At 51.6% G+C, this 13,548-nt stretch overlaps 2 protein-coding genes across 6 annotated transcripts in view; both read left to right on the forward strand.

The window, feature by feature from the left end:
• The window catches only part of METAP1D (methionyl aminopeptidase type 1D, mitochondrial), an 80,977-nt gene extending 79,296 nt beyond the window's left edge, over positions 1-1,681 (forward strand). For all 4 annotated transcript variants that reach the window (XM_039361796.1, XM_039361799.1, XM_039361798.1 and 1 more), the window contains 2 exons: positions 1,148-1,226; positions 1,389-1,681. In XM_039361796.1, coding sequence (XP_039217730.1) covers positions 1,148-1,226; positions 1,389-1,467 — 158 coding nt within the window. In that variant the 3' untranslated portion in view covers positions 1,468-1,681. The remainder of the gene's footprint in view (positions 1-1,147; positions 1,227-1,388) is intronic.
• A 7,595-nt stretch (positions 1,682-9,276) lies between these two features.
• DLX1 (distal-less homeobox 1) lies at positions 9,277-12,917 on the forward strand. 2 transcript variants are annotated; one of them, XM_039361804.1, is made up of 3 exons: positions 9,277-9,694; positions 10,500-10,699; positions 11,889-12,265. In XM_039361804.1, exons 1-3 carry the CDS (start codon positions 9,382-9,384, stop codon positions 12,141-12,143), a joined length of 768 nt encoding a protein of 255 aa, XP_039217738.1. In that variant the 5' UTR covers positions 9,277-9,381; the 3' UTR covers positions 12,144-12,265. The 2 variants fall into 2 exon arrangements, with proteins under 2 accessions (XP_039217738.1, XP_039217739.1); XM_039361805.1 differs by lacking the exon at positions 10,500-10,699 and having other exon boundaries at positions 11,889-12,917.
• The last annotated feature ends 631 nt before the right edge of the window (positions 12,918-13,548 follow it).

Genomic DNA, 13,548 nt, shown 5'->3' on the forward strand with positions numbered 1-13,548 from the left:
AAGCACCTCTATTTGAATCTTTAATGTCTTAGTATAGTTATTCTAAATCAGTGTTTCTCAACCTTGACAATTTTAAGGCATGTGGACTTCAACTCCCAGAATTCCACAGCCAGCATTGCTGGCTGTGGAATTCTGGGAGTTGAAGTCCACATGCCTTAAAATTGTCAAGGTTGAGAAACACTGTTCTAAAGTCATTGGATACACGGTTTCTATTTGGATTTTCGTGATAGTATTGGCATTTTGTTAGTTTTGATTTTTTTTAAAAAAAATTATCACTGACTTCTGATTTTATTATATATTTTATTTATTAAATTGACATGCTGCCCATCTCTCTATCCAGAGATGAGATGGCTTTATTACCTGAGATAGTTTTCATGGGCTGATTTGCCCAGAGCATGACCAAGCCTAGCCTTGGTTTGGAAGCTTCAGGCAAGGGGGAATTTGAGAGCTGACAATTCCTCCGTCCATCCTAAGGATAGATTTAGATTGTGTCATGACAGCCCAGTGGATTTTGGGAGGAAGGGAAGCTGAGCTCACAGTAAGAGATCAGTTTGAAGACTGATTCCCCCCCCCCCCCCAAATAACAGATTAACCACCCAACTCTCTGGAAACAATTATGCCCCTTTATTGGAACGCAGGAGCTGCCCTTCTGTCATTTTGGCTGAGTAGCCAGTCAGCAGCCCTCACCTGGGAGATTGAACATACGAAATACCAATCATCAACAGCTTATCAGGGGGTGGAAGGAGAGGGGGAAAAAAATGTATTCCTCGCTCACGGCATGCCTAAATGGTACAGCAATTAAGGGGAAATAAGAAAATTGTTGTTTTGCTGATTTAATGAACATTTTAAAACCTGCTTTTAAAAAAATCAAATATTTCCATCCTGCCTGCTCTTTGAAGGAAAGTGGCTAGGGGTTTTGGTTGTTATGATCCATGAGGATCTTAATTAAAGCCTGATTAAAGTGCCCTTCTCCCACCTTTTGAAAAAGGGACGCATCCAGGTTCTAGCTTGATGGTTCCTTGCTGCTTTCTTTTTGCGATTGGAAAGATGGTTTATCTGGACAAACTGGCAAACTTGAGGGTTAGGAAGGACAAGCTTGCGGAATCACTATCACAATACTGATTTCATTCTCTGTTTGTTGCATCAGAGCCCGTAATAATGGAAGGAATGATTGAATGTTATCTCCTGGATGATGATTGGACTCTGATAAGTGCAGACCTCAAAAGGTAGTACAGGACCTTTCCTGTTGTCATTTTAATTCTCAGTTTAATTTATAATTCCCTAATTGGAAGTTCTGTTGGATCTCATACATTTTTCCTTCAAGATGGATTTCTTAGGCTCCAGGACCACCCTGTCCTCAAGCTCACTGCTTCTTGCCTCTCTTTCAGATCAGCCGTGTTTGAGCACACCATTGTCATTACAGACAAAGGAGCAGAAATCCTGACCCTCCTGGCTAAGGAAACTTAAGAGCCACCAGCTGGCAGGAGAACCTTTTCCTGTGGTGCTTGGGGGGGGGGGAACCTGGCCACGGAAGCACTGTATCAACCCATTTATTTATTTAGGGGAGCTGCTTTCTGCAGGATCCTCAAAGGACAGTGATGTAAAACGGGATAATCTTTAAACAAAGCATGTAACCCTACTCCACAACTATACAAAAAATATAATCCCCCCCTTTCCTAAATAAAATAAAATAAAATGAGGGTGTGTTTCTTCCTCCCCTCCCCTTGTTTTTGTTTCTTATGCTTTGTTTCGAGGCTGTTCCTGGTCCCTGTGGCAGTGCCCACATGTTTACATAGTCAAATGGGTTTTCAAAGACCTGGAAATAACAAGCAAAGCAAAAGGGCAAACTTTATTTCTTGCGGCTTTGCAGCCACTTACATCTTTAGCAGCCATTCAAGCTCTCTGTATATCAGACCCAACCACCCCTCCCTTTGCCAAAAAGAAAAAGTGGTTTTTTACTGTGTTACTGTTACTCATAATTATTCTGAGGATGACATTATTATTGCTTGAGGGTGATCTTGCCTAAACTGGTGCCCCTTTTCCCCAGGACTCCAGCCTGACCGAGGCCTGCATCTTCACTGCCTCTTTACTGCAGAGGTATTGCTTGATCGGAGGAGTCTTGCCCCAAATCCCAAGGCAAACCTCCCAAGGAAAGGAGAAGTTTGAAATCCTGGCAATTAAGGGCTTCCTTATGGGGGGGGCACCTGAATGCCTAGAAGGAAGCCTCTCTCTCTCTCCCTCTCTCTCTCTCTCCCCCTCCCCTCCTCCCTCTCTCTCACACACACACAGACACACACCTCTCTAACCCGTGGGTTAAGGGCCTTCCAGGCTAGCTGCTGGAAACCTCCAGGTATTGTGGGCCAAGCCAGAGGGTTCTCCCCCCCCCCCCGCACAAACTTGAAGCAGGATCAGCTAAGCTAAAGCCGAACCTCAACGAGGGAAGAGGCTGGGGGGGGGAAGGAAAGTTGCGGGGGGGGGAAGGCGAGCGAAACGCCCCCTTGCTGGAAAAGCTCCTGGCCGGGACGGAGAGGACGCAGCTGCCCATGCAAAGGAGCTCCTTGGATAGGACAAACAGGCGCGAGCTGGGAAGGGAGGAAGAAGGGAATCTCCTGACTGGACTCGGCGGCGTCAGTCACCTGAAATTCACTTTGCGTGTTAGTGCCCCGGGGGGTAACAATCACGCTAAGGCCCGGAGCTCATTCCCCCCCCCCACCACCACCGCCGACCCACGCAAGCAAAAGTTACGGTACTCGGCTTCACATCGAGAGTAATCTACGTTTCCCAGTTTTCCTCTAGTAGCCTAAGCCAAACTATGAAACCTGGCCAGGGTGGCTTCGTCAGCGGGAACCGCAAAAGCAAACGGTGGAATGACGGACGCCCTCCCCCCCCCCCAATTGGCTTCATTCAGAAAAACACGTTAAAGCAGATTTCGACGAGCTCGTTAGCGAAGTGGTGGGTTGTTTTTTTCTTTCCCGCCCCCCTTTCGGCGCACTCCAAAAGGTAGCGTTAGCGGGAGGGCCGCTCGCTTAGTTTTGTGTTGAGTTTTTAATAAAAATTATCCGATTGTTCTCCGGTAATAGATTGTTTTCGAGCGCTGGCCGTTGTGGAATTAAAATTTGGTAACGTGTACTCGGGTAAGAGAAAGGCTCTGGGACAGAAGTCAGATTTTGGTGAGAGCCTAGGAACAGGCAATTTGACGAGAAGCCATGGTTGAGTAAAAAAAAAAAAATTGTCTGGATTCACACAAGTCTCTTTAAGGCACAAATCCTAGTTTACGAATGGCGGAGATCTGACGACCACTTCGTAAACAGCGAGGCCTCCTTGCTTATAAAGGAGTGGCAGATCGCTGCTCCAATATTAAAAGGAGTGGGGGGGGGGTTTCACCATGCTTTGAAGGACAGTAGATCATAGTTTGCCACATCTGGCGCTCCGTTGTCCTTCACCAATATGTGGCTGTGTATGATGGAACGAGCCTGGAAGGAATCAGAGCACCGGTGTGGAAGACCCACCTTTCGGGCTGGATTCTCACAATAGCTCGATTGGATGGTTGACATGAAACACCTCGCGTGAACTAGTTGCAAAACTGGATGAGGACGGGAGCTTATCCTTCTCCAGGCAAACCCAACTCGTTTGGTTAGTTTTCGTGCGAACTCAGAAAAAAGAATGAATTCAGCAACCAAATTAAGCTGGATTAATTAAGTTGGATACTTCGGCAAATTTGATTCCCTCACTTCTCGGATAACTCAAGGGGGTGGAGGAAGGTGGAGAGACAGACGCCCCCGCGCTTTAAGCAACAGAGGATCTGATTTGGGAATGGTCGGGTCACGAACTAGCAGGTCAGCCCAGTCAATTAAGCGAAGAAAGCCTAAACCCGTTTGCCATAAAGGACCTGGGTTGATGAAGAAGGCCCCAAGTTCATGGCACCTGCCTTTACATTTCGTGGACTCTTTTTTTTTTTTTTTTTGAGTTCAGAAGAGCATCAATCGGCTCTTCGCGAGTTTGGATATTTCCCAGGTCGCCTTTCTTTCTACTAAAGGGCGTAAGCGGAGGACACCAGCTCCGGCAACCTATAGTTCATGGCGCTGCTATCCACTAGCTCCCAACTATAATAAATGCATGAGGCTTTAAGGTGACACAAGACTCTTTGATTGTGTTGTTTTCTTGGAGATTCCTCTGGGAACTTCCTCTCCCCCCCCCCCGCGCACTTGGAGTTACACAGAACATTAAACCACCACACCAGCCCTTGGGTTTGGGATTAACCTGTGCTTATAAACCATGTTCTATGATTTCACTAGTGTATGAGACCAGGCATTGTGGGTTTATGCAATAAAGTATTGATGAAACCAAATCAAGGCTTAGCAGACTATGCCAATGTGTACATGGCATTAGGCTTGTTTGTGAAAAATAGAACTACATCTGGCCTTCCACGTTGGGTTGGAGTAAAAAAATATAATCTCACAGGCTTTGAGTAGTAGCCCAAGACTTTCTCCTAAGTAAGTAACACTTCTGAAGTGTCCAGCGACTTGGAGGTAGACAACACTGTGCTTCCTACTTATTTCAGTGGAAGAACTAAGGTTTGATTATGGGATGTAAAAGTCACAAACCTCTACGTATCTTGTCCAGTCAGTGCTATAGAACCCAGAGATTTACAACTGAGTAGCTATGCCTAGGCTTAAGGGTACATCTTCTGTACTGGGCCAGTATCTCTCTCTCTGTTTAATTGCAGCCTTCCCAGAGGGTTACTCCCCCCTCAGGTTAATTTTATTAGGACTGCAGGATTTTACCAACTGCTGTGGTAACAAGCTGTTTGCCTAGCAATTAGACTGAGATAGCAGCATTTATGATACACATTTATAATCCTAATGATTAAGGTGATTGCAGAAAGGTTTATTTGTATGTGTGTGTGAGAGAGATAGAGAGAGAGAGAAAGAGTGAGGGAGAAAGAGTCGTTGCTGTTATTGGGACAGTGAAAAGAATGGCAAAGTTTGGAAAGTTCTGTGCTTGACTGGCACTTCCCTCCCTCCTCCACCCCCCTGCTGGATCTGAACACAAAGTTGGTGGGTTTCTAGATAAAACAACTCTTTTCCTTCCCTGTCCTCTTGTCCCTCCAGGAACATCTCTCAAGCATTTCCACTTCAGGGACTTCAGAGCCCCAACCTCACAAAACTACTTTGACCCAATTATTTAATAATGTCCGTTTGCTCCGATCATAAGCAGGTGCAGAAAACAAGCAAAATCCCCGCGCTATCAAGTGGGAAGCGCATTTTCTGTCGCTCCCCCCACTCCCCGCAGGCACACCCTGTCCTCCACACGTGCAATCTCTACACGTGTTTTCTCAGAAGTCCTTTGGGATGAACGGACCGGAGTTCTCCAGGAGAGACTTAAATCTCAACGAAGTTAAGCTTTGGGGCGATCGGAATCCTTCGGTTTGTGGTTTCGGTCAGCCACAGCGTCCGGGGAGGGGGGGGGCGGACGAGGAAAGGGGGCAGCCCCCGTAGGGCCCCGGGTACTCCTTTAAGAAGTGACCATTTTCGTCCGCCCAGTATAACAGCCAGAAGTGGACAGGCTTTATTAGAATTAGAATTACCAGACCTGATTAAATGGTTGGCCCGTTGATGGATTCGCCCCCCCCCCTTGAATTTCAAACAAATTCTAACACAGAGGTCGACGGAAAGGACCACCCTATAGGTTTCGACCTCAAAGTAGGTCTGGCTGAGTTCAGCTGGGTTACTTCAGTGTAAAGGGCCCAACCGATGTCGCCGCGTGAGCACAGAAAACGAATTCTTACGCAAAGCAAAGGGACTTCCCGCCAGAGAATTCCGTGATTCAGACCGGCGCGTTCATGCGAAATAAAGAACCAGTGCAGATTTCCAGCGCGTGTGAGAGAAATGCAATAGTTCCCCCCCCGCCCCCCTCAGCTTCCCTTCAATCCGCTTGGCAAGGCCGGTGCAAAACTTAACCCTCCTCTAAGGGGTCTCTGGCAACCCGACCAGGCGCTTCGCCCAAAAACTCTTTCTCTCGCAGGAAGAAAATCTGCAGGCCCGAGACCGATGCTTTTTGCAGGGACCCAAGAACCGCCCAACTTTTAAACAGATTTTTTTTTTTTTTTTTTGCTCAGCGCACCACCACCGGCTAGGCTGAGTTCATCTCCACCGCAGTTGAAAAAGCCTCAATGAGGACTAGGAGAGTGAGACCGAACTCCAATGCCATTCCATCCAAGAAGGACCTGGACGCCGAGCTGAGAGGCAACTTGCCCCCTCCTCCCCCTCCAGCCACTTGCAAACTTTCTCCCAGTTCGGAAACACTTTCGTGGAACTTCAAAAAACCCGAACTGAGGCATGATTCCCGTCCGTTCTCCTTTCCCCGGGCCCACTCCGCTCCCCTCTCCCACCCGAGCCAGACCTGTCTTGGTGGCCACCACACTTACGCGCTCCGGGTCCAGGTGAGGAAAAGCGGGCGGGGCGGGCTGAGTCGCCAGGTGCGTTGCGGTGGGCACCGAGGCCGCCGCTCTTCCCCGGCGCGGCTGGGGGGGGACGGGAAGCAAGAAGGGGCTCCCAGCCTCGGAAAGAGTCCCAGGGAGGCAGACGGCCCCGCTTTAGCCCCACTGTCCAGAGCCCGTCGGAAGTGGACGCTATGGGTGCCGGTGGGCCGTTATGGGATGGTCTCTCGCTTCTCTCTCTGCCCGCCACCGTCGCCTTCTAGCTCGCGGCAAGCTCAGGAGCTGCTGCAGCCAGCCAGCCAGCCAGCCAGCCAGCCCGCGGGGAAGGGAGGCCTCCCCCGTTAATATCTATAACGCCACCCGCAATGCAATTTGTCTGAATGTTCGTTTTTACTGGTGATCTCCCTTTGCCAAAAAAAAAAAAAAAAAAGTGGGCTTGATTACAGAGCTGGGGTTCCGTGCGCGCCCTCGACGCGCCGAGGTGGAACCGAGCGGGGCAGGCGGGGAAGGGAGAAGTGGGAGCTTGGGCCAAAGAGGAGCGCGTGCGTGTCTCGGGGGGCTCGTGCGTGCACGTGGGGGTAAGTGAGTGTGCGTGTCATATATATATATATATATATATATATATATATATACACACACACACACACACACACACACACACACACACACACACACACACATATATTTCCCCCCCACTCCGGTTGTTTAAACACGCCAAAGGCTTCGCGCGTCGCCATTAATGTTAAATATATGGATAATTATGCGTATGAGAATTAAGCATCAGTGTTATGCTAATGGGGGCGCCTTCAGCTGTGGATCAGAGCACTTGAGACTAGCATTTAATCAAGTGAATCAGTAACTAATACAGCTGCACGTGTGAACTTTCCGCAAGATCAGCCCTCTTCCCACCCTTAACCCGCCCCCTCCCCCAGGATGGCACGCTCCGCCCGGCATCTCAATCTACAAACAGAGAGAGAGAGAGAGATCGTGAAATGAGGAAAGAAATAATTAGCCGCCGATGCTTTCTAATTATTAGACCTCAGAAAGTCAGTGGAGATTGCACCCTGGAGGCCTAGCCCGGCGACAGCGTGGACACTATTTTGCTACTCTGCTCAACTAGAGACAATCGAAGGAAGGAGGGAAGGAAGGAAGGAAGGAAGGAAGGAAGGAAGGAAGGAAGGAAGGAAGGAAGGAAGGAAGGAAGGAAGGAAGGAAGGAAGGAATTTGTAGGAACAGATCAGGTCATGTCAGCCCGCAGCCCCCGCAGGCCCCCCCCCCCGTTTCTGTGCGACTTGAATTCGAAAGTAGTCCTGTTGTTTTCACAGAGGCCGGGGGAGACTTATTTCCCCCCCCCCTTTCCAAGCTCAGGCTGCTCAGACAAACTCGCAGAAAAGCAAACGTGCCCATTATTTAGAATTTATCACCAACGGCAGGTTTTCCTTCTTAATCGCCCGCCCCCTAGTACTTTATAGGTTGAATTCTGAAAAACCGTCCAGGGCAACCACTATTCAGAAAATTAATCTGCAACTAACCTGCTGCTCAGGGGAGTTAGACCCAGCAGCTTTCCCGCGGTTCCCTCACCTCTCTTGAGGACTTCAACTTTAAAGAAACTTTAAAGGGCGGCCAGGTCTACAGTGTAATTGATTTTGAATGGGGTCGCAAGGAGTAAATTTCACGGGCCGAGGCGCTGACTCTAAAGTGGGCATCCCCTCCTACATTTGGGCTAGTCTAACCGAGTCCAGCTTAGTTCACCCCCTTCAGACTGGCCGGCGTCGCGACCAACTTGATGCGGCGTGAAGTGCTTAAATGACCTGACCTGACCCCACGCGTGACATTGCTTGTCGAGAGTGGAAGCGCGGTCCCGTCGCCCCTCTTGCGCTCGGCTTTCGCTTCGGATCACTCCAGCTCTCTTCTTCCGTGGCCCTTCCGTGGGGCTTGGCGGTCCTCCCGCTCCCCCGGCCCCTCTCGCGCACAAAAACGCAGCCCGGGGAAAACCTGCTCCGCGAATTGCGCGCGCCTGCAAGGAGGGGCCTGGCCGGCCTCGCCCCATCACACCCATCACACCTGCCAACTGCGCTCACCCCTCCGCTTTGCGGCTTAGACTAGGACCGGCCCGCAACCGGTGGCCGCTCCGAGGCTCCATGAAGCAGTTCCACCCACCTACCTACCCCACACCTGAAAGGCTGCAGGGCAGGAGGCAGGCAAAGCCGGAGAAGTTGGGGTGGGGGCCCTGGGGGAGGAGTGGGAGACCCTTGTGCTTCTTGTCCAGCTTACACACAGTTGCTGTGGAGTTAGTCACGAGTCACACCGAGAGGGGTACCCAGAAAAGTCAAGCAGAGCCGGGGGAGGGGGGGGGCTGGATGGAGCCGGGATTCCGTCCTCTCCATCGGAGAAGAGGACGGCCGGAGAGGGCCCGCTTCCTGGTTGGCGACCTTTTCCTGTCTTCTCCCCCGCACCCTTGGCGGAGAGGGGGGGAGGGAGAGAAGAAGGCGGCTGGAAGGGTCCCACGGCCGCGTCTCCTCCACCCCAGGCGAAGTCCGTCTCTCGCTCGCCCGGTCCAGCCGGCGAGCCCCTAAAAGCGTCTCGGGCCAATCGCGAGCGCTTCTGCCAGACGGCGGGCCAATCAGCTCGGCGAGCTCATGCATATTCATGCCGTTTGGCTGAGTCAAAGCTTTTAGGCGAGTTTGTGTAGAATCCCCCCAGCATCTCATGCCTTAGAGACACTTTTTTTTTCAAAGAGCCAAACTCCATTTTCTTATGAATGGAAAGTGAAAAGCCCCGGGCCTCTTAAATTGGGTCCCGAGAACGCGAGGCCGGGAGAGCCCCCCCCCCAAGACGAGGGAGCGAGAGAGAGAGAGAGAAAGAGCGAGAGCGAGAGAAAGGGAGAGCGAGAGCAAGCGAGGCAGGGAGAGCGAGAGAGACACCCGAGTCAGCGGCGAGCAATGACCATGACCACCATGCCAGAGAGCCTAAATAGCCCCGTCTCAGGCAAGGCGGTCTTCATGGAGTTTGGCCCGCCCGGGCAGCAAATGCCTCCGTCGCCCATGGCCCACGGCCACTACTCCATGCACTGTTTACACTCGGCCGGCCATTCGCAGCCGGACAGCTCGTACAGCGCCGCGTCCTCCTTCTCCAGACCGCTGGGCTACCCCTATGTCAACTCGGTCAGCAGCCACTCGGGCAACCCTTACATGAGCTCGGTGCAGTCCTACCCCAACAGCACCAGCTTGGCTCAGACTCGGTTAGAGGAGACAGGTACGTGCCATTTGCCGGCGAGAGGGGGGAGGGCAGGGCAGGGAGGGGAGGGGGTCGGTAGGGAGGGAGGGGGGGCAAGGGGAGGGGAGGGAGAAGCCCTAAATGGACCCCCCCGAAAAATACCGAGACGGGGAAGAGAAACAAAAAGAAATGCAGCCAAACTGAAGGTGAGGGGGGGGGGTTAAGATTTTTCTCCCCTGGTTTTTGCCCCAACTACCCCTCAAGGGAACAGCCTAGTTTCCAAGACCTCTGGAGTTTGCACACAAAGCCACACCAGGCCCGGCTGGCAAAACCCCGAAAGCATTTCCTCTGCACTCTTCCAACTCTTCTCCCCCACCCCCCCACCCCGATGTGCGCCTATTAGGCTCGGCAATTATTTATTGCGTCGCGCTATAAACAATGTATGCAATTAAGGGTAATTAAACCTAAAGTGCCGCCGCCTGTAAAAATAGAAAAAAAAACTTTTCCTCTTCCCCCCCCCTCTCCCCCTCTTCCCCTTCCCCACGGGCGATGGAACTCTGGGGCTGCCAACAACCACCCTTTCTCCTCTGCACAACAGCCGCCTCGTCTCCGCCCGGCTTCGGGGGGCTGCCGGGGGGGCTTGGGGGCTCATTAAGCGTGACTGACTGGAGGGCGGAGGAGGGAGCCTGACACCGAAGGGCCCTTGGAGGCCAGCCGGGGCCGGGGCCAAACCTCTGACCCGGATTGACCGCGAGCTGCGTGGCTGGTGCTGATCCTCGCCCCTCCGCCTGGCTGGCGAGGCGTCCGCGTATCTCTCACGGGCCTCTCTTGTCGCTTCTTCCAGGGACCGAGGCAGAGAAAAGCACCGTAGTGGAAGGCGGCGAAGTGCGCTTTAACGGCAAAGGGAAAAAAATCCGGAAGCCCCGGACGATTTACTCCAGCTTGCAGCTCCAGGCTTTGAACCGGCGCTTCCAACAGACCCAGTACCTGGCTTTGCCGGAAAGAGCCGAGCTGGCCGCCTCCTTGGGCCTCACCCAGACTCAGGTAGGCAGAGAAGGGCCGTTTCCCCCTCCTCATCCCGGCCCTGGGACGCCCTCCTTTCCCCAGGCTTCGTGCTTTTCCCATCCCAGCTTCCTTCGGGCAAGGAATAGCGGAGCGTTTCGGGGGGCCGGTCGAGCTGAAGGAAAAGTTCCCCCAAAGGATTCCCTCCTCTCTATCGCATGCCTGGATGAATCTATCTCCCCAAATCTGGGAAAGCGCCCTAAAAACACGTTAACTGAAACAGAGTTGTTTTTTACTTTACGGCGCTTTTCTTGTTCTTGAGCTGGACTGTTATGGAGCCTTGGACGAGCTTTCCTTCTCCTCTTTCCAAAGGCGCCTTTTGCTCTGTAAGGCGGGTCTCTCACTCTCCCCAAAGAAGGCCCGAGGAAGCAGAGGCTTTGAGGTTCGAGTTTCTCAGGGTCCAGAAATTTCCTTTCAGGTCGGGGGAGAAACCCAGGCCAGACCCCTAAACAACCCTGCTCCCTTTCCAGAAATCCGATCCAAAGAAAACCCACCTATCCTGCCATTCTTATCTCTCCCCTCCCCTCTCCCCTTTCTACATGGAAGCTTCAAACCCCGACATTAAAAACAAAACAAAACCCCCGGGATTTTTTTTTTTAAATAGACTTTTATAGTCTTTCTTTGGCCCGGGCCCTTTTCGATTTAGAAATTGGGAGTGCTTGGAGTTTGCTGCCTCGGGCATGGCTAGTCTCTCTCTCCTTGGCCCCCATTCCGAGGTCTTCGGCATCGCGGCACCCTGATTCTTGGCCACGTGTGGACGGGGCAAACAAAATTATTGGCTTTTCCTCCCCCCCCCGGTCCTTGGACACTTAGCAAGGGGGGGAGTTAAAAACGACCGGGTTAGTCTCAGAACAGCAGCCGACTCGCTTTCCTTCCCCCCCCCCCCATTAAAGTAGGGAGAAAAACTCGGAACGCGCCTCAGTTCCCAGCGATGCGCCTCCGACCTTTTTGTTGTCCGGGGTCGCAGCCAAGCGCTGCCTGGCGCCTTGGGGGCCGAGGCCGGATTCCTCGGAGGAATGGGGTCTGTGTGGGGGGGGGGAGAGAGAGAGCGATGAGGGAGCGCCTTGCTTGGGCCGAGGGCGGCTTGGGCAGGGAGAGCTTAACTTTGCGGTGTGTTTTGAACCTTTCATCTCCTGGGGCGGGCGGTGTGTGTGTGGGGGAAAATATGCAGGTCAAGATCTGGTTCCAGAACAAGCGCTCCAAATTCAAGAAGCTAATGAAGCAAGGAGGAGCCGCCTTGGAAAGCAGCGCGTTGGCCAACGGGAGGTCGCTGTCGGCCAGCTCTCCGCCCGGGCCGCCGGTCTGGAATACCACCTCGTCGTCGGGTAAGAGCTCCACGGGCACCCCGGGCACCTACATCCCCAGCTACACGTCTTGGTACCCTTCGGCCCACCAGGAGACTATGCAGCAGCCTCAGTTGATGTGAGGAGGAGCCAAGGGTTGGCCGGCTCCGGTTTGTGTTGTTTTTTTTGGTTGTTTTTTTTTTTGCTTTTGGCTTTTGTGTTTGTTTTTGTTTTTTTTTTGTTTTTTTTTTTTTGTTTTACTTTTGCAACGTTGAACCGATAAGCCGATCGCCCCGACGGCTGGAACCACCGAACGAACAAAAACAAGAACGATAAAAAAAAAAAGCAGCAAAGGCACCCTGTTTGGTCTTGGGGGAAATCGCACCGCGGAAGGAAGGAAGGAAGCCGCCTCCGTCCCCCTACCCAGAAGCCTGAGCCAGCCGGAGCGTCCCTGGGCCGCCGACGGTTTTGGGTCTCAGCTCCCGAGACAAGCACAGATGCCAGGCGGGGCTGGTTCCCACTGCAGACAGCTGACGCGGCGGCCCCAGATAGTCCCCCAGCCACGCCGGACGACAGCCTGCCAGCAGCAGGAGCAGCAGCGCGGAATCCGGCCCTGGACATGGGTGGACCATCAGGACTCCAGCAACAACGAATCCGTTTTTCCGAGGAAGGGAGGGGGAGCAGGGTCCTCTCTCTTGTCTGTCTTTCTGTCCTGTCCAAATGAGACTTGGCCATTCCCTTCACCTCACCCTTCCTTTCTGGGCTTCGCCAAGGAACAACAAAAAACCCCCTTCCTTCCTTCCTTCCTTCCTTCCTTCCTTCCTTCCTTCCTTCCTTCCTTCCTTTTTTTTCCCTTCTCAGTGTTCGTTGTAGTCCTCTCGGTGTACATTTTTTTTTCTCTGTCGAATGGGAAAGGGGATTTTTTAAATTATTTATTATTTATTGACTTAAAACTGCCACTATGAGAGTCCTAAACATTTTTTAAAATAAACTGATGGGCGGATCTGTTTTGCAAAAGTGATGCTGTGTTCAGGCCATTTGTTTAAAAACCAACCCGCACACACTGAAGAGATTGGCTCGTTATGACTGCTGCTTGTTTTTGTTTTTCTATTTGGGGCATGTGCACATTGGATCGAAGGAAAGCAATCGGATTTGGACTGCAAACACATTTGCAGAAAACTAGCAGTCCTTTGGCTTTAAAAAAAAAAAAAAAAAGCCGACCGGGTTTATTTCTCAGATTCATTTTCACCGATCTCAACTAAATGGTATGAAAGGTAAAATGGGTTGTGATCCACAAAATCTGACGTGGTGAAAGTGGTGAAAACATGTCATATAATTTTATTTTAATGTTAATTTGTTTATTGCTCAAAAAGGATAACAACAGTAGTTTTGAAAGACATGTGTGTGGGAGGGATATAATCTCTTTCCAAGGCTGGAAAACTGGTAAACTACAATCTTAAGCACTTTATTTGACAGGGCATTATAGAATTTGACGGCATTTATAGGGATGGATGTATCGCTGGCCTTCCTTTAAGGAGGAGGGGGGGC

The sequence above is a fragment of the Crotalus tigris genome, unplaced genomic scaffold, assembly GCF_016545835.1.
Source record: "Crotalus tigris isolate CLP2741 ecotype Arizona unplaced genomic scaffold, ASM1654583v1 scf7180000019363.1367679, whole genome shotgun sequence".
Taxonomy (NCBI): domain Eukaryota; kingdom Metazoa; phylum Chordata; class Lepidosauria; order Squamata; family Viperidae; genus Crotalus; species Crotalus tigris.